General features: G+C 42.6%; 5 protein-coding genes across 6 annotated transcripts; 2 read left to right on the top strand and 3 right to left on the bottom strand.

Moving 5' to 3' along the window:
• The first annotated feature begins 511 nt into the window (after positions 1–511).
• On the top strand, positions 512–14,134 carry LOC108093869 (myotubularin-related protein 14). The gene is given in 7 exon segments (XM_017194211.2): positions 512–1,070; positions 11,291–12,141; positions 12,209–12,681; positions 12,684–12,846; positions 12,906–13,049; positions 13,109–13,471; positions 13,585–14,134. Coding segments are annotated over 7 exon segments (2,247 nt in total). The 5' UTR covers positions 512–953; the 3' UTR covers positions 13,721–14,134.
• Positions 2,336–4,814, bottom strand: LOC108093871 (glucose-induced degradation protein 8 homolog). 2 transcript variants are annotated; one of them, XM_017194213.2, is made up of 4 exons: positions 4,536–4,814; positions 4,388–4,464; positions 3,560–3,690; positions 2,337–3,507 (listed from the first exon to the last, which is right to left on the bottom strand). In XM_017194213.2, the coding sequence occupies exons 3-4, from the start codon at positions 3,660–3,662 to the stop codon at positions 2,897–2,899; spliced, it is 714 nt and encodes a 237-aa protein (XP_017049702.1). In that variant the 5' UTR covers positions 3,663–3,690; positions 4,388–4,464; positions 4,536–4,814; the 3' UTR covers positions 2,337–2,896. The 2 variants fall into 2 exon arrangements, with proteins under 2 accessions (XP_017049703.1, XP_017049702.1); XM_017194214.2 differs by lacking the exons at positions 4,388–4,464; positions 4,536–4,814 and adding an exon at positions 3,973–3,993 and having other exon boundaries at positions 2,336–3,507.
• On the bottom strand, positions 14,057–15,256 carry LOC108093870. Its single transcript, XM_017194212.1, has one exon. It carries the CDS (start codon positions 15,102–15,104, stop codon positions 14,148–14,150), a length of 957 nt encoding a protein of 318 aa, XP_017049701.1. The 5' UTR covers positions 15,105–15,256; the 3' UTR covers positions 14,057–14,147.
• Positions 15,257–15,343: 87 nt separating this feature from the next.
• Positions 15,344–16,949, top strand: LOC108094028 (actin-like protein 6B). The gene is made up of 3 exons (XM_017194459.2): positions 15,344–15,643; positions 15,706–16,548; positions 16,607–16,949. The coding sequence occupies exons 1-3, from the start codon at positions 15,445–15,447 to the stop codon at positions 16,840–16,842; spliced, it is 1,278 nt and encodes a 425-aa protein (XP_017049948.1). The 5' UTR covers positions 15,344–15,444; the 3' UTR covers positions 16,843–16,949.
• Positions 16,950–18,312, bottom strand: LOC108094029 (S-methyl-5'-thioadenosine phosphorylase). The gene is made up of 3 exons (XM_017194460.2): positions 18,165–18,312; positions 17,318–18,097; positions 16,950–17,260 (listed from the first exon to the last, which is right to left on the bottom strand). Exons 1-3 carry the CDS (start codon positions 18,213–18,215, stop codon positions 17,198–17,200), a joined length of 894 nt encoding a protein of 297 aa, XP_017049949.2. The 5' UTR covers positions 18,216–18,312; the 3' UTR covers positions 16,950–17,197.
• Between the last annotated feature and the right edge of the window lie 286 nt (positions 18,313–18,598).

The following is an 18,598-nucleotide window of genomic DNA, read 5'->3' as shown; positions in this document are numbered from 1 at the left end:
GACAGCACAATATAACTAATAATATATAATATATATATATATATATATATATATATATATATATATATATATATATATATATATATATATATATATAATAATAATTGATCTCGTCTCAGAATTTTGTCTCTGTTTTTATATGTTTTCTTATCTCGTTCGGGGTTGACTCATTTCCGAGAATTTGCGAATTATGTTATTGTATGTATGTATAATACAAGACATAAATATGTATTAAAATAACTCAACATTATTCGAATATGAAGAATATTAAATTATTAAGAATATATTTCTTAATTGGTGGAATTTTGGCTTTCAGTAAAAAAAAAAATATTAAAAACTCCGAGTGGCGGGAATAATGATCTCTAGGTTAGCTTTTTTTATTTAAATTCAACTAAAACGGAAACTCCATATTAAGTGCCCTTGCTAATGTGTACTTGCTAAACTGGCTTTAGGGAATTTAACAATCGATATACAAAGCAATCGATATTAACCCCGCTGAATCCATAATGTGCCATCGGTGTTTTGCCAGCTCTATGTTGTTTTTTTGGTCGCGGCTGTTTGACGTTTCTTCTGTGCGTTTTGTTTATAATATATAAAATCCGACATTATAGCTAACGAGACTTCGTGCGCAACAACCACTACGGTAAATACAAAAACCGTGAACGCACGACCAAATAGAATTCGATTGCCTTTGCGGCCGCGAAATTCTGATGACGTCGCCGTCTTATAGGGCGTAAAAGCAAAAGCAAACAAACGAGAAAAAGCGAAACGTGTAAACGGCGTAGAAGCGATAAACGCGAATCAAATACGCAGCAGATGAAATACAACAAAAAAGGTCACGAGAATAATTGTTCATATTTTGGCATATTTTTGCAAGTGTTAACGCCAGTGCTAGTGCTTGTGTGTGTTTGAAAGAAATAAACCAATCGAACAGTAAATGCAGCGCCGCAAAAATGAGCAACCTGACGCTAAACAACATGGTCAACGTAACGCAGCAGGACCTACACGATCTATTGGAAACTTTCGAAAAAAAGTCCTTCGAGGCGGTGGCCTTTGAGGAAGGAACGGCGGTAAGTGCCCAAATCTCATTGTGTGGGTATTTGACATACATTCAGGCGCACGTGCACGTGCTGTCGCCGCAAGAACACCGAAACAAACATACACACTGTCGCAAAAAGCTGAGCTTGCTAGTGTGCGTGGCGCCTACGTCGAGGACACGTCATATGTCCTGTCCTTTTCTTCCTCTTGGCTCTCTTACTTCCTTTCGTCTTCTTCTTGTTATCATCGTCTTAAGTTCGCCGCGCCCCGAAAATCGTCAGCCACCCAAAATGGCCGCCATTAAGCTTTCTACAAGGAAAATTGCATTTTCATGAATATCAATATGCGCTAATACCAGTCTGGTAGAAAACACTAATCTGTATGTTGTATTTTCTTATTAGATTCATGTTAACGTACATTGTAACATTAATTGCAAAATTACTTCATCGTCCATAATAAAATAACCGTTAAAGTATAAATTTTCGTTTCCCTCTTTTTGGTACAGCAATAAAGTTTTAGTTTAGTCGCAAAATTGATGGTTATTAAAACAAGCTTTAATTGAATTAGTACGTTAGAGGCAGCTAACTGTCTTGTTAAGGTATGCTCCCGACTCACGCATTATTGGGACTTATTTTACCGACACGCACTCGAGCTCGGTCTTTCGTATCCCGCTTTTACCCCCTGAAAGTTTAGCACGTCTTTTAATAGTTTAACTAGGTAATTCCATGTTATCACCTACTTAACCGGCAATAACACAGAAAAAGAATTGCAATGGCAACAGTGGAAGCCCGCTGTTCAGCTGCTCATTTGCATGCCGCTGCGCCTGTGAATATTAAAGTAAAGAGGCGGGCACCTGGAAACAGAGCGAAAGTAGCCAAGTTAAAACTTGGCACGTAACTCACGTTTCCGCGGTGATCTTTCGTGTGTTTATTCAGCTGTTATTGGGGCACAACCGATAATCTGCCTTCGCAAGGGGATAATACATTGTTGCACTGTTCACTATTAAAAAAGTGTTTTTCTTTTATCAAACAACGGCTGACTCTTATCACTTGGCTTGGGCCAAACAACGGGCGCCAGCCTTCGATTTGGTTTTCCTCAAGTATTTGCCTTATCTGCCTGCGATTTAAAAACACACTCAAATCGCTACTTCCCCTTGATTCAAAGCATTGCATTTTTGATCGGGTGCAAAGGGTGAATTATGTGACCGATTCTCGCTCATTATTTTCCCGTCTCCCCGAGGTTCAAGGTTAGGTTTAGCCACACTGATTAGATAGGCGGCCAGCCAATGGCACAGAATTTAAAGCCATGACGTAGACTGGCGATAACTTTTAAAGCTCTCAGGAGAATAGAGAGTTCGTCTACCGAACGAGTAAAAAACAGGGAAGCTTTTAGTAATACAAAATCAGTAAGGCTTAAAAAAGATCACATTTTTGTTCATTAACCTATAAATTATATAACTTGTATAATCATTATTATGATATTACATATATAATATTATTATGTTTTCAAAACTTTTAGGTTAAATCCTTGTAAAATGTACATTTAAATATTTATTTTTCTTATTTTTTTGTCAGGGCAAAAAGTTTTTTGATAACTAAGGGAGTTTTGTCTGCAGCTTTTACAAAAAATGTTCAACCAAATCCCCAAAGAAAGCCAACCGCAATTTTGGTCAAAAATTACATCAAGATATGGAAATATTTATTATTCAACATCCATTAAAAAAAATTACATTCATATTTGTATGTTGGCACAAAAAAAATACAATTATATCTGTAGATTTGCTAAAAAAAAAATTTATCTGTATAGTTTCGCAGTAGACACCGACCGATCGTTGGACAATTATTTTGGGCTCATCGCCTTAGAAACCCTGGAAGCTCTGGCGGAACTCCTCTTCAAAGTCGCCATGGCCGAAATCGAGCTTTTGGAAGTCGGTACATCCTTCGCGCTCCAGTTTGGCCTGAGCCCAAAGAATCAGTTTAATGAGAAAGATCATCCGCGGCTCCATGGACTCTTCCTGACTTTTACTCTCCGACTCCTGGCAACGCAACATGGCCGCATTTACTTCACCGGCCACCTTCTTGCGATAGGAGTAGCACATCAACTCCCCGTAGGGGCTAAATTCCGGCCGCTCGAAGGCCAACAGACCCATGGTGCGCTCCACCTCATGAAAGTGCCTTGGGTCGACTTTTGAAAATCCCGCGGTCTTGCTCTGGGCGAATTTCAAAGCCTTTTCCATCTTTTGATCTCTTATCATCTCAATCAGTCGCAATTGTTGCATGTGGAAAAACACATAGTTGTCGGTCTCGAAGAGGCGCGGATAAATCCGTGTGGCCAGATCCATGGCGTACCTGACCTGGCCCACTCTTATGGCATCCTGGATCCTCATTCGATCGCCAATGGTGTCCATGTTGGGGCTCGGCTTTATAGCCGCCTCGGTCATGAACCGCTTAGCGGCCTCTTGATAACCCTCTGAACGGAAACTATATGTTAAAAAGAAATGAATATGTTTTTGGGGACCAACCTGTGACCAAATAGTTCATCACGAGTCGGTTGAGATCGGCCTGTCGGCACTGGAAGCTCATCATCCGGTGGGGCCACGAAGTGGATGGCTTGTTCCCAGCCATTGTAAATTGATCTAGTTTGGTTTAGGTACTGCGAGAGGATTTAAGGAGTTATGGATCACAACTTCAGAAGGCTTCTAGTTCAGTCGGGTAGAGTATTTAACTCGAAAAATAGGGTTAGAATGTAGTTATTTGTTTAAAAAAATATTTTAATTATATTCGTCGGGTCCTTTCTCGGGAAATATTTCAAAATTTGGAAGAAAGAGTCTAAGAAGTCTTCAATATTCATTTCAATCGTTAAAAACCATTTGATATTTTTGATTTAGCTGTTTGTTTTGGTTCCCTCACTTGTACCACAAAAAGGAAAGCTTACTCTCCGCATACGATTCTTACGATCCATCCATCTATTAACAATGTGCTGACCATTATATCACTTTTGTTTTCAGCCAGGTATATATAATTTTTAGTATTCTGCCGTGTTTGTTGCAGACTTATTTGATTTATTTTCATGACATGGCCGAAACGGCATTGAAAACTGTTGCAGATGCAAATGCAAGTGTGTATTGGCATTTGCGTTTGTATTCAGTATCTATGTGGGTTGGTGGGCCATCTGTCTGCTCGTGTGGGCGCCAAAAAGTGAATCCCAGCCAAGCAAAAATGCCAAAAATAGCAGGAAGGCTCTTTCTTTATAAATATCTTACTTTCGTACACCATTTATCCGAAAATTTTGTGTTCTTTGCTTTTCGTTCTTTTTATTTTGTTTTTATTTTCAAATTGTGCAAACCCACCTGTTGTTGTTTTTGTTGTTGCTGCTGCTACTGCTACTGTCGTTGTCAATTAAGTATTTTTACAAAAATTTCACCCTCTAAAATAAAAAAGAAACGAAAGAGCTTTAAAACTTTGCAGAACTGTAAGAACGGGTTTTGAAAAACTTACTGTTTTTTGTATGATTTGAATGGTCTTGCTAGCTAGTTTCTGGTACTTTTGGAAATTGGAGAAAATCCAACCAATTGAACCAGAAAACAGCCGCGAAGCGAGCGCAGCCTTTGGCGCCTGCTGGAACACTATTCTAGGCCCAGGACCTGCAGGACCTGGACAGCAGCTACTCCTCCGCATTAATGTGTATCCCGACTGGTCCTTTCCAGTCTGCAGCTGGCTTCCAGCCGGGAGATTGCACTCGCTTTTTGGGGGTTGCAACCGCTTCCAGGGACAGTGGAGCCCAGCTAGATGGCACCCCTTAGTTTCGAAGTAAATAGTACGCATGACCTTCTGGCAGCTCCTGGTCGCCTGCTTGTGTTGGCAGCAGTCTGTGCCGTGGCCACGCCCCCGCTAACGCGCGCTTTCCACCACCGCCCCCGGAAGCGGATGCAGCTGGTGCTGCAAGCCGTGCGGCGTCATTTGTGTGGGCGCTTTGGAAAACGCGACATAGGCGCGCAGGAATCCCTGGAAGAGCGGAAGTTCGACGCCTTCCAGCGCAACAATTGCAACGAAAATACGCTACAGTGGGACTAATTCATATTATTTAGAAGACATGATTGATAACTTTATTTTCAGCTTTTTCTTCTATTATAAATATACTTGAATATAATTTCTAAATGTTTTATGACTATATTAAAATTGGCAAGGCTAGAGCGCTTGTACTGATTGATTTTTAATGGTCATATTAAGGCATCACGTCAAGCATGCCGAAAATGTTTACCATGTGATCTCAGCCAGAAAAGCTGTGAAAATAGAATGGCGCTCAATGTTATTTGTATATAAAGCTAATAATTATATAAAAATTAGATATTTATTGAAAGGCAGTATTTAGCTTGTTAAAACAGGCATTAAAAATTGTATATTTCATTCATTTCATGAGTTATTATTTATTTAATTAAAACGGTCTTTAATGACAACCTTCATTAACCAATCTTATTAAGCAAAACAAAAAAAATAGTTTTTTGCCTCTGGGAGTTAAAATAAACTGCAAGTGTTCCACAGTGCACAGCTGGTTCAAGGGAGCCCTGCTCCATTTTATGCTGGCCTGTTGCACGTTGAACTTTGCGCCCACGCGTTTGCATAAGTCACCCCGCGCCGCCCCCAAATTCGTCGTGCTGGTGTGCAAATGTATCCAATGACCAGCTGTTGCTGCAAGGTGCGTGGGTCGCACCACAAACACTTGTGCCAGGAACGCAGGAGTAAAAGAAAAGGGCTTGTCACATGAATAACCCTTTAAAGGGGGAGGATGCGGGGGGCAGAGGGAGTGCATCTGGGGCCGAAGTAACATGAGCAACTGCGCTTCCAGCTCTTGTCGGGGATGCAGCAGCTTTTCCGGGCGCATGTCCGCAATGGAGAGAGCCGGCGAGTTCGATTTGATTAAGGGCCACTCCGATATGAGGGTTCCAACGCTTCCAGATATACATATGTGTATAGTTGTTGCAATATTTCCCATTCGAATTGCAGTAATGTGAAGCACCCTGCTGCGGAACTTCTTGCGCATTCCGGACTAACTGCCTAGCATCCGGGACGACCATGTAAGCATGATTAGAAGAAGGGCGCAACTCTCTATATTCGTTACTCCTCCTATTTTCCTACAATATGTGGTTTTGGAACGGATGCTGCGGATTTTAGGCCACCAACTTGCAACTCATGAGCGCCTGCTCGCTGACAGATAAAATCGATAATGTGCGAAATGGCAATGCCGCTTCAGTCAACTATTTCCAAAGAGTTCGCATTGGGATGGGGATCGGAATTCGTTGGGTTGTGCCCAGCTTAAAACAGAGTACAGGGGATGTTGCGGAAAGCGAGGTAAATATTAAGTTGTGTGTTTGAAAACGAATAGCCAACAGGAGCGCAGAACATTTGCTCTACCCGAAAATAAAAGTATACACTTTGTATTTATTCATTTTAATTGCTTCACTTCTATTAATAAAGCACTTGGAGAAATATGGTGAAAATAATTTTATAAATCAGCTTGGGTTTATAAAACATATTAAATTCCCTTTCTGACTAGAATGATGTGTAATCATGAAGAGCTTTAAGGGGTTATATACCTTTTTTTTTTCAAAAAAACGAAAAATTTTTTTTAGCTGAATCCTAAAGTATATCCCCTAGAGAACATTTTCCCAAATTTTTGAAGAGATCCGAATAATAGTTCGATAGGAAAACAGCGTTTTGAGGCGCGGTTCGTCACTCTTTGTAACGCAACGTAAAACTTTGAATGCGATTATCTCAAAGTCGTTTTTTTCCAAAAGTGCCTTTGCTGTGACCGCGATTGCACAAGAACTATTTGATCGATCTTCTTCAATTTTTTTTTAAAACATTCGTAATGATTGTGCCGAGTTCGCCATTGAATCAGTTTTTCTGCGGCAATTTCGATTTTGCAGATAAGAAATTTTTAATAAAATTTTTAGAGCTCGAAAAATCAATTTTTTGAAAAAATTGTTACTGTATGCAGAAAAAACCAAATATTCTTGAAGTAATTCAATGACGAACTAGAAATAATACTAAACTAATAAAAATTTTTTGGTTTATTGATTTTAGTTGACCCGCTGGACTTCCATCGTGGTCACCGCAAGCCGCTACAACAAAAAAAGGGTTATGAGAGAATTGCCATAACTTCGAAAGTTATTTATATTTTTTTAAGAACAAACGTTTGTTGTGTCTATAAAAACATGTACTATCAATAAATAATAACCTCAGTATCATAAAAAAATTGCTACACACCTGAAAAAAAATCCAAAGTTCCCTCATTTTTTTCGCTCAAAAAGGTATATAACCCCTTAATATAATTTGAATATAAAAGTTTTAATATTTTTCCAGTTTAATAAGGAAGCATGGATTTCAAAACTTAATATTTACCAAAACATTTAAATCAGTTAATTTTTCTAATTTTTAACAATTTGAATCGATTACTCCGATGACCTTCTATTCACATTACACTGAACTGTCTGATGGGAAATCAGAAATCAAGGAAAGCGATCGGTGCCCTGAGGAAATCCGTTCTGGATGGGAAAACGACTGTGCGTGTGTGGGCGAGGAAAAATCTCTTCCTGACTGGCTGGTGAATAAATTAAGCAAATGATGAATATATTTCAGAAATACCCCTTTCTTTCTACCAACGCTCGTTGTCCGCAACGCCCACTTGGCTGGATGTCACTTATTGCGCTCAATAACTGCGTTGCGAAGTTTTTGATGTGCTTTTTTTGTGGGGGCAGCAAGCAAATACCATTTGGCTCTTTGATGCGGTGAAAAAACTTCCGGTTTAAACGTGTTTTGAGACCTCTTGGCTACATCTCCACGGCAAATCACCCACCAAAGCGGTTTCAATGTCTTTCGAAAGTTGTAGACTGTTTTTCACCCATGTGATTTCTATGCACTCACAACAAATAAATGCAAATCAACGGCAAAAGCAATTTGCATGTTAAAAGATCATTAATATCTTATTGATGTAGATGATTTTGCATAAATTTAGAGAAATGTTTATGCTCATCAACTGCAGGCTTATCTGTAATAATTGTAAAGAAAAAATAGATAATGTGATACAGAAGAAGAGAGAAAACTTAAGTTCAATTGCTTTTTTTTAAGTTAGCTTAATTATTTAAATTTTTAATTCTCTTTACAAAAGCTTCAATTAGTTACTTTTTGACACCGAATTATTTAAAACTGTCCAAACAAGACTTTTCTAGGTAGTGTTTAATACTCCCTAAAAGAAAGCATTAAACGGAACTCCCCAAAGTTGTAAACTCTGCAGAACTGTACTGCCTTCGTATGCAGTACCTTGAATTTGGAACCTGATCCAAATCCCGATTCTGAGTTCGAAACGTGGGCGCAACTTGTTCTTATATCTGGGGGTCTTTGAACGACGATAAAAACAGCAACAAAAATTCCGTTGGAACAACACGCTGCACATTTTGAAGCGCAAGCATAAATCATGTAAGGCAGAACGAGAATAAAGAGGGGAGCACTCAGTGACTTGGGTGTGGTCAGTGGCCCCAGATTCCAAGCCTTTCTTCGATCACTGAATAATTCATTCAAGAAAATCCATTTCCCTGTCGCCGGCGGATTGATGAATATGCAACGTGTGGGTTGCACTGAGGCCTCCTTTAGCTCTTCAACTTTTGCTACTTGCCAAAATAAGCCAAGCAGTACAGTCAAATTGAAGCAGCACTTCCTCAATATTTATTTTACGTAACTCAACTGAAATGTTAATGAATTTATTATAATTTAATACTGCAAACAAATTAACTAGAATGTCTTAAAGTAAATATGCAAACAAATCTTTGAGGTAGTAATAGTAACAAGCAGAAGGTGGTCCGAAGTTCAACATTATACACCTAGCTCCGCCACATTATGTTCCCTTGAAGTAAGCTCCACTCTCTGCAAGTCGGAGTTATAGAAGCCGCACTGTACTTAATCGCCGACCTCTCCACTCTTTTCTTTTGCTGTTTCCCTGTGCTTGGTCGAGTTGGTTCGGTTCGGTTGGTGGTTTTCTCTGTTCGATTGCACGACTACACAAGACTACGATTATTTTCAGTGCGGTTGTTTCTTGTCGCTGTCGCCGTTGTGTTGTGTGTTTTTTGTTCAGTTTTATTTTCAGCTTTTCTGCTTTATTTTCCGTTTATTTCTTCTTTTTTTGTGAGAGGAGAAAAGTGTGTCGCACTTTGCAGCTTCTGCTGAATTTCTGGTGGCCCAGCATCGACAGAGTCTTTAAAATCCGGGTTTGTGAGGCAAGCTTGGGTTTTGAGCCAGCCTTCGGTTTAAATTTCATTATTTGGGTCAACGATGATGAAAACGATAATGATAATGATGATGACGTTTAATGATCAGCAGTAACGCTCGCCAACTATTTTTCACGCTGTAACTATTTGAGCGCGCGTCTGTTTGTTGTTTTTAAGTTTTACAGCGCCTTTGGAACAGGCGCTCAGTTTTTCAAGCAACGCTGCAGCGGTTACAGTTGCATTTACTTTTCTCGCTTACAAGGAAAAAACGGCAGCAACAACGAAACAACGGCAACAGAAGCAGTGAGCAACAACAACAAATATAACCGCTTTGTACTCTTTGTGCCTGTGCATGTGTGACTGCTTTGTAACGGCAACGTCTCCAACTTGGAGCACACTCACACAGCAGCAGTCATCGATGAGTTATTTTTTATTTTCTTTTTTGGCATCCCCATCTTTCTCACACGCTCCCACTCTCATCTGGCGGGCAGTGTTGCCAAAAGTAGTTTGAATAGCTAGTAGTTGAGCAAAACTAGCTTTAAAAATATTATTTGTTTTAGTATTGGGCATTCACGAGTTTATAAGATTCGCAAAGGCTTTTTTGCACTTTATTTTAAAATCGATTCACCTTTTTATAAATTTCAATAGTGTATTTTGTTCCAAATGCATATAAAACTTACTAACTTAATAATATTCCAAAAGCCTAAATCAAAGAAAGCAACAGTCAAATAAACAGTTAATAAAAAGAGAGGGCAGCTTTGTTTCCACTATTGTGACTTTAGTTTGTTTCTATATTAAGAGGAGTAGACTTAACCATATTTTGTTTAGTTTTGGATACTTTGCTTATGCAATTTAAAGTGGCAAAAAAAAAACAAAAACAAATACCATTACCAGTCGATTGTTTTTGCGTGCTCCCGTCAGCTTTTTGTTCGTAATTGTAATTGCGTTTTAGTTGTTTTGCTCGTTTGCTTCGCACTGCGCATATGTACATATAAACATTCATAATAGTTGTTCACATACACACACATAGGCTCCACTTGGTTTTCTTTGGTTTGTTTTGCTCGTTGTTTCGCTTTTGTTGTTGCTAATTTTTGCGCAGCCTTTGTCTTTTTTTTTGCACATTTCTCTTTTTGAGCTAAAAACCTGTTTCCTCAAGGTGTTTGTGTTTGTACGAGTAGATGGATGTGGTTGTATTTCGTAGTTGTTATTATCATTGTGCCTTTATCTAGTTGTACTTGTTTGTCCCGGACAGCTGGGTAGGGGCCACGCCCACCCGTCGCCACCGCCCCTGTGGTAGCTTTTTTTCTATTTTTAGCCAGCCGCCAAAACAACCTTTAGAATTTTCGCTGATTGTAATACAGAAAGAAATCATATTTTCAATGAAATAAGTATTTGTCATTAAAACTAGTTCAGCAAGTCGGAACGTTGAGAAATTGATTTTTGAAACGTTTCTGATTAACGAAATTGTCAAATAAAATATTAATGATATGTAGTTGTTCTCTTATTTTCCTATATTCAAAAGTTTAATGAGCAAAAGTTATTCGTAAGATTTTAAAATTAATATATTGGGAACCATACAATTATCTCGATGGCTAATTGGTGTTGCAAGTTAGCCATTTGTCCGACTTGCTTATCTCGTTTTACCCTTCAGAAAAGATAGTGAGTCGGAGTCGACTGATTCCAGATTCCAGTTCTCCCTCCCAGAATGTCTAAGTTCCATTGAACTCGGGCTAGGAATGTTTATATAGTATATACACTCATCGAGAACCAGTTGCACTCCGCGTTCTAATCTCGCCGCCCATTAAAAAGCGACGCCGGCAACGCTGATTTATGCAAGCAATTGACTTTGCACGACGCACTCCTCTAAATACTTTATGGATACCCGCACGGGTACTCAATATTTGGAAGAGAATTATTTCAGTGTTTTAGAAAACAAACTAGTAGTTATGCCTTGATAAATTAATTATGAATTATGCTTTACCCATCTTTCAGGAGTACGACATCTCCAAGAAATGCGAATACCTGTTTAAACTCGACTACAGCCTCATCGAGTTGGACAACACGAATGGTCTGCTCAGTCCCCGCTATCCTGGCCGAATACTCATCCCAGAATGTGAGCACGGGCACATGGCCAAGACGCTGGTACCGGGAAACGGACTGTTTGGGCCAGCAGGCGGGGGATTGGGAGGAGGCTCCTCTGGAACAACGGCTTCGGCCACACCGCTCAACAGCAGTGCAGGAAGCACCGGTAGCGAGGGTGTGGGCATCCAGGCCTTCGTCACCTTTGCCAATCCTGTCCAGACCCAACAGCAACAGCAACCTCTCCAGCAGCAATACCCCATGCAGCAGTCGCATCCCCTCCATCAGCAATATCCCTCCCAGCAGTCGCATCCCCTCCAGCAGCAGCAACAGCAGTCATCGCAACAGCCACCCCAGAACACAATATATGAGGACCAGTACGATATCCAAAGGATGCGGGAGTTGGTCACGATGGCCAAGTACGCGAGATGTCGGCAAAGATTCGCCGTGCCCGTGATCATGTACCGCGGAAAGTACATCTGCCGGTCGGCCACGTTATCTGTAATGCCGGAAACGTACGGCCGGAAGGTGGTGGACTACGCGTACGACTGTCTTAGTGGCGGCAATTATACGGCGCCAAACGGCGAGGAGAACGATGCGGACTCCACGGATGAGTCGCTCATCACCCACATGCACGACCAGGCGCAGTCGCAATTCAGCTACGACGAGGTCATCAAAAGCGACATCCAACTACTCCACACACTCAACGTCTCCACCATTGTGGACCTCATGGTGGAGAACCGCAAGATCAAATACTTCATGGCGTGAGTATATATTATATGTAAATACATAGTGTAGCCCTAAACTAATGGTTGCCCTGTTCGCTTTCAGCGTTTCCTCATCGGAGAAGGCGGATCCGAACAAGCATTACAAAAGCTTTAACCTGCTATCCCTGCCGTATCCGGGCTGTGAGTTCTTCAAAAAGTTCCGGGACAACAACTACATGGCGCGCAACCTGCACTACAACTGGAAGCAGTCGTTCAACGATGCGAATATCAACATTCCCAATATGGGACCCGCAGCGGACATCGATGTGGTGTGGCCGGAGTACCGAGATTGGGATCTGGTGGCCATAACCCAAAACTACTTGAGGGCCACGCTGAAGTACGTGCAGGAGGAGAGCTCTGGAATTCTGATTCACTGCATTAGCGGCTGGGATCGTACTCCGTTGTTTGTGTCCCTGGTTAGGTTGTCACTGTGGGCCGATGGGCTCATCCACCAGTCGCTGAACGCCATGCAGATGGCGTACTTTACACTGGCGTACGATTGGTATTTGTTCGGCCACCAACTACCGGATCGCCTTAAACGGGGGAGGACATCATGTTCTTTTGCTTCCATGTGCTCAAGTTTATCACGGACGAGGAGTACAGCATCGTGGAGCATCGGAAACGCACCAAGACATCAAGCAGCAGCGGCAGTAGTGTCATTGTAATCAAATCCGACTGCTGCGACGATGAACCGCTCAAGGAGTGAGTATGTTTGGGATTCAAAATTGAACTTGAGGCTTAAAGATTGGTTTTAATTGCAGAGACTACATCCTGGCCTTCGATCAAGATAGCAACGACAGCTACTCAAACTGTTCCAACTGTGATATGTCTATAACAGATAACTTCTATGCCACCACGCCAGCGCAAGTCAATCCGCTGACCAGCAGGTCGCCCAATCCAAAGCGGTGAGAACGCGTTGCTCTAAAATAAGCCCTCCGTGATTCCAATTCAATCCCTTTTTCAGATCAAGAACTAGCCCAATTTCAGTGCCCGGTTCGAATGCCCGGCAAAGACAGGAGTCCACGTCCTCGAATGGCAGCTGGCAGGTGGTCACCGATACGGGCTCCATTGACTCCATGATGAACGGGAGCTACATGATGCGGTTCGTGGCCCAACAGGCGGCAGACGGTGGCGGCTCCTCGAACATTCCTCTATACAATGGCGGCAACGGCTACCACTGCAGCACTAACACAGCATCCAGCGGCAGTGGAAGCGGAAGTGGAAGTGGAAGCAGCATCAGCAATGGCAGCTCAACGCACGGTTTCGCAAATGGTTCCTCCAAAGACGTGGGCGGCAGCACTATGGCCACTAAGCAATGCATTAACTTGTGAGTTGAAAGTCCATATTGAATCAAGAATAATTGAATTCAAATTCTGGTTCTTGAGCATAAGCTACCCTTTTAGTGATTTACTAACTCGCAACTAAATTTAATCTTTCCAGACGAAAGCAACGCTTAAATGCAGTGCGCGCCATCTTCATACAAGCCTACGGCAAAACGATTGGACTGAAATTCAAGGAAGGATCTTCCATGAACCTGGCCACGTTCATTGGCAACTTGGCGGACCAATTGTTTTGAGAAAGCCACAGCAACAATGAACGATTGTTAGTTTTTTACCCACATTGTTTGTTCTTTGTTAAGTGCTGCGCTTTCCACCAACGACTGTATTTCATATAGACCTGTTGAATTGCGTTCTTTAGTGACTGTTGACGATTGTGTAATGTAAAGGCTAGCTGATTCTAATTAAGCATCGAACGAAGCCGGCGGCTCCTAGACAACGTGCATGGTACAACGTCTGTCGTCCTCTTGTCCTGGTTAATTCGCTCTCCAGTTATAAAGATTCTCCCGATCCCCGCGCCTTTGTTTAGTTGTTAGTTCTTCGAGAATGCAAAGCAAGCGAATTACAAAATGCGATTTGGATTATACAATAGCCTTAAGTTGTAATTTATAGTAATGTATTTTTTAATAAACTTATGTGCATTTGATACGAAACCAAGTGAGATTTTTATCGCGCCCTGTTTGATCTTCGTATTCTGGCCAGTGGCAGGTGGTCATCAAGATCCATCTTCTTCATGCGTACGCGAAAATTTTGAACATAATACTTCGCGCTTTTTAATGGCACAAAGCGCGGTTTTCCGTATAGTTTCTCGTCAGCTTTTATGCCATCTGAATTTGTAGATTCATTTGTCGGCTCTGTTTTAATTTCGTCGTCTTTTGATCCGTTGATGACATTCTGGGTGGTGCAGACGTCGCTAATCACCCGATCCTTTTGATGGCCGTTCGCAATCTCGGATTTTGTCTGCCGTCCAATGCAGAATCCGTCCGCCGCCAGGCGCTCCAGTGTGTCCGCTGGGAGCTCTTTAACACGTATTGCCTTGAGGAACTCATCGTATTCGCTTTGAGCTGCCTTTTGCTCCTTAGGGCCTAGCTTATGTGTGGCTTTCTCTAGGCGCTCCTGGTCCAAAATTAGGTCCAAGACCTCTACCTCCAAGCGTTTGCGTTGCACCTCGGACAAAGACTGCAGGTAAGGCAACTGGCTGAGCAGGAAGTCTTGGCACTTGGTCTTCGGTCCATCCGGTATTTTTCTTAACTGCATAGCTATGTGGACGTTAACCACCACCCGCCACAAAGGATCGGGAATTTGGCCTTTAGCCTTGGCTAGGCCACCGATCAAAGGACGCAAAATGTCCCACCGGCTCTGAAGGTCAGTCACGGAAAACGGAGCTACCAGCTCAACGGCCTCGTAGCTCTGATTAAAGGTCTTGGTCAACTGTTCCCAGCCCCATGAGACGTAATCCTTGTCATAATTCCGGTTAAAGAGGAATGGGTGCCTGCAAAGCAGCTCCATAAGCAGCAGATCGTTGAGAACGATCTGGGAATTGGTGCTTGTATTGGATATGTTAATCTCCGTTTGTGGAATGGTGACAGGACTATCCGATTCCTCAGTGCTGTCGGTGCTCATTTTTAAACTGGTTGGTTGTTTGAATGAGCTTACCGCAATTGTGTTTTTCGTTACAGCGTTGCTCGCAATTAAATTGATTATAATTTTCTTCTTAAATTAAATAAACTTAAATTGTTGAGATTGATTGAGATTCTAGCAGACAAGCAATCTGAGATAGCATTTGTTTAAAAGTAACTATCGATAGTCGTAGCAGATATCGCAATATTCTCTGGAAATAATCGATAGCACATTATCCCATCACTACCGAGGAAGAAGCGTCGTGAAAAAAGCCGCAAAATACACAGACTATTTCAAGGATACCTTGAACAAATAAAGTTTTAAAGAAAGTAAGCGCCCCAAGATGAGTGGCGGGACCATGTTATATGGTGGTGACGAGATCGGCGCCCTGGTCTTTGATCCCGGACACCACTCCCTAAGAGTGGGCTACGCGCAGGAGGATTCGCCCAAAGCGGAGATTCCCTCGGTTGTGGGCATCGGAGCTGCCCCGGAGACAAATCTCGACCCGGAAACCAAGACGGACAACAATGCTACTCCAAATAGTGAGTTTACACAAAGTTCTTACTAGTCCAGACCTACTAACCTTCCCCGTAATCCACGCCAGATGCCGACCAGCGCAAATTCTATGTAGACACCAACTATGTGAATGTACCCCGTTCCCAGATGGAGGTGCAGACCTACATGAAGGACGGCATGATCGATAATTGGGACCTATTCGAGAAGGTGATCGACTATGCCTATGCCAATGTCATCCAGTCGGAGCCGGAATACCATCCGGTGCTCTTCTCCGAGGCCTCGTGGAATGTGCGCAACAACCGCGAGAAACTGACCGAACTTATGTTTGAGAAGTACAATGTTCCGGCCTTCTTCTTGGTTAAAAACGCTGTTTTGGCCGCCTTCTCTAGCGGAAGGGCAACCGCTTTAGTCGTGGACAGTGGAGCCACACACACTTCGGCCGTTCCTGTACACGAGGGCTATGTGCTGTCGCAGGCGGTAGTCAAATCACCACTGGGTGGTGACTTTCTTTCTCGGCAATGTCGCCAACATCTAGAGAAGCAAGGCATCGATCTGTCGCCGGTGTATAAGATCGCCTCCAAGGATGTAGTCAAAGAGCGTGACAACGGGCGCTTTACACTGCGCAAACTACCCGAAAACCTCACACAGTCATGGCAAAACTATATGCTGCAATTGATGATGCAGGACTTTCAAATGAACGTATTACAGGTTTTGGAGAATCCTTTTGACGAACGGGTGGCTGCTCAGATTCCGACGGTGCACTATGAGTTTCCCAATGGTTATCACCAGGACTTTGGATCTGAGCGGTTTAAGATAGCTGAGAGCCTATTCGACAATGCCATGCTGGGAGCTGGTCAACTGGCATCCACCAGCGTGGGCATGTGCGATGCCGATGTGCGTCTGTCGCTCTTCGGTTCAGTTGTGGTGACTGGTAGGAATTTTTTTAAGTTATAAAGTTTGCAACTTAAGAACAAAATTTTTGTTTTCAGGTGGCAATACGCTTCTTCAAGGCTTCCCAGAGCGTCTAAATCGCGATCTACAGCTTCGTGCTCCATCCAACACGCGACTAAAAATGATTTCTGCCAACGGCAGTGTAGAGCGAAGATTCGGTGCCTGGATTGGTGGCTCCATCCTGGCCAGCATAGGCACTTTCCAGCAGATGTGGATATCGTCGCAGGAGTACGAGGAGGCCGGCAAGAGCCAAGTCGAGCGCAAGTGCCCGTAGGGGCAGCGCTATCGAATTCCAATTTTAATTTTAAAGACGAAACTCTATGTAATTATATAAGTGTGAACTTCTAAATGTCCCAATTTTCACAATGGCGTTCGAACAGATGTTTTACAAATAGTTTGCATTTGGTTAAGGTAATTTTTTTAGTTACAATATGTATATTTTTTACTGCGACGCTGAGGCAGACGTAACAGTTTCACATTTAAATGGTGTTTTGACCGGCCGCTTGTCCTCTGGATCCAATTCATATGTAATGGATATGGAGTGGACTTTGGGTCCTCGTTTTTTGTGAATCTGTTGGTAGAGCGGTGGTACATATATCTTGCGGCGAATTAACGTCTCTTCGGTTATTTCATGACAAAGTTTTATAAAACGTCACATGGCCCCCCGACATTGTGTTATTGCAAACACATTGCTGTAAAAAAGGAATAAACTTTGTGCTTGGATTCGGAATGCTACAAATTCCACCCACCTTGGCTGTTAGTATGTCCTCCGACCAGTCCTCCTTGGCAATTCTTCCCACAGCGTTGACCAGGATCTTCTTCACCTTGATAACGTTCTCGGCAAAAGTTCGCAGGACATCTTGCACGTTGACACCCTCGCACCCCATGCGCCAACAATCGTAGTCCGTAGCAATGGCTACCGATCCGTAGAGCAGGCCTGCCTCTTTAGCCAGCACCACCTCTGGGCAGGTTGTCATATTTATAAGATCCCCTCCCCACTGACGGAACATTTGGCTCTCGGAGCGGGAAGAGAAGCGTGGTCCCTCGATTGTCACAATTGTGGCTTTTTGATGGGTGGGAATTTCCAGCTCTTTGGCCGCTTCGATAAGAATGTTGCGAGTGCGTTCGCTAAATGCCGGAAACATGGGCAAGTGACAAACACCACGTGGACTTTTTTCCTTTCCATCGTAAAAGGTCTGCAGGCGTTTGGTGGTCCTGTCAATAAAGTCGTGCGGCACGACCAAGTTGCCCGGTTTGATTTCTTCACGCAGGGAACCGCAGGCTGTGGACACAATCAAATGGGTGCAGCCCACATCACGGAGAGCCCAAATGTTGGCCCGGTAGTTGACGTTAGATGGCATGATGTCGTGCTTGCGTCCGTGTCGCGCGAGGAGCACGCACTGGACTCCATTGATCTCGCCCTCGATCAAGGCATCAGAAGGTTCTCCGTACGGAGTCTCCACCACTCTTTCCTTTCGTTGCTCCAGGATATCCGGGTCATCAAGTCCCGAACCGCCAATTATCCCAATCTGTGGGGTTAATTTTAGTTCGGCATTGAAAAGCAGTGGCTCATTTTCGGAAAGGCCATGAACTCACCTTGATCGGAAGAGGATCCAGATTAGTGTCTTTACATTTAATCGTAATCATGGCTAGCGGAGGGTTGTGTTTTTACGGGCTGCTGTGGCGGCGGTTTGTAACAGAGTAGAACATTCGCGCTGATAGCGTACTGATAACTGTGTGTCTACACGGTAGGGTGCACAGACCACAAAAAGCTCGGCCATGTTCGAAACAGCACTTCGTTCGCTGTAGCGAGTGGGATATTCAAATTGCTTAATAAGTACTAAAGGTTTGGGTCAAAATTTAAAACCTTTTAAATTAACTGCTGAAATTAATAGCCCTTCAAACTACATATTGTAACTTAAGCCATCAACATAACATTAACATTAAAGCAAATTAACATATTTAATATGTTATATTTTTAGGGTAACATACGCATAAAAATGTAACAAATGAGGTGATAATTTTAGACG

Source organism: Drosophila ficusphila, unplaced genomic scaffold, assembly GCF_018152265.1.
Source record: "Drosophila ficusphila isolate 14025-0441.05 unplaced genomic scaffold, ASM1815226v1 contig_414, whole genome shotgun sequence".
Lineage (NCBI taxonomy): Eukaryota > Metazoa > Arthropoda > Insecta > Diptera > Drosophilidae > Drosophila > Drosophila ficusphila.
This window is presented reverse-complemented; position numbering and strand designations above follow the sequence as displayed.

Bases quoted from the DNA above. Each gene is read 5' to 3' on its own strand.
- LOC108093871 (XM_017194213.2), bottom strand. From the start codon at position 3,662: ATGGCTGGGAACAAGCCATCCACTTCGTGGCCCCACCGGATGATGAGC. The intron at 3,508-3,559 runs GTTGGTCCCCAA...GTTTCCGTTCAG, and splicing joins GATGAACTATTTGGTCACAG to AGGGTTATCAAGAGGCCGCT.
- LOC108093870 (XM_017194212.1), bottom strand. From the start codon at position 15,104: ATGAGCACCGACAGCACTGAGGAATCGGATAGTCCTGTCACCATTCCA.
- LOC108094028 (XM_017194459.2), top strand. From the start codon at position 15,445: ATGAGTGGCGGGACCATGTTATATGGTGGTGACGAGATCGGCGCCCTG. The intron at 15,644-15,705 runs GTGAGTTTACAC...AATCCACGCCAG, and splicing joins CAACAATGCTACTCCAAATA to ATGCCGACCAGCGCAAATTC. The intron at 16,549-16,606 runs GTAGGAATTTTT...TTTTGTTTTCAG, and splicing joins CGGTTCAGTTGTGGTGACTG to GTGGCAATACGCTTCTTCAA.
- LOC108094029 (XM_017194460.2), bottom strand. From the start codon at position 18,215: ATGATTACGATTAAATGTAAAGACACTAATCTGGATCCTCTTCCGATC. The intron at 18,098-18,164 runs GTGAGTTCATGG...TTAACCCCACAG, and splicing joins TGGATCCTCTTCCGATCAAG to ATTGGGATAATTGGCGGTTC. The intron at 17,261-17,317 runs GTGGGTGGAATT...CCTTTTTTACAG, and splicing joins AGGACATACTAACAGCCAAG to CAATGTGTTTGCAATAACAC.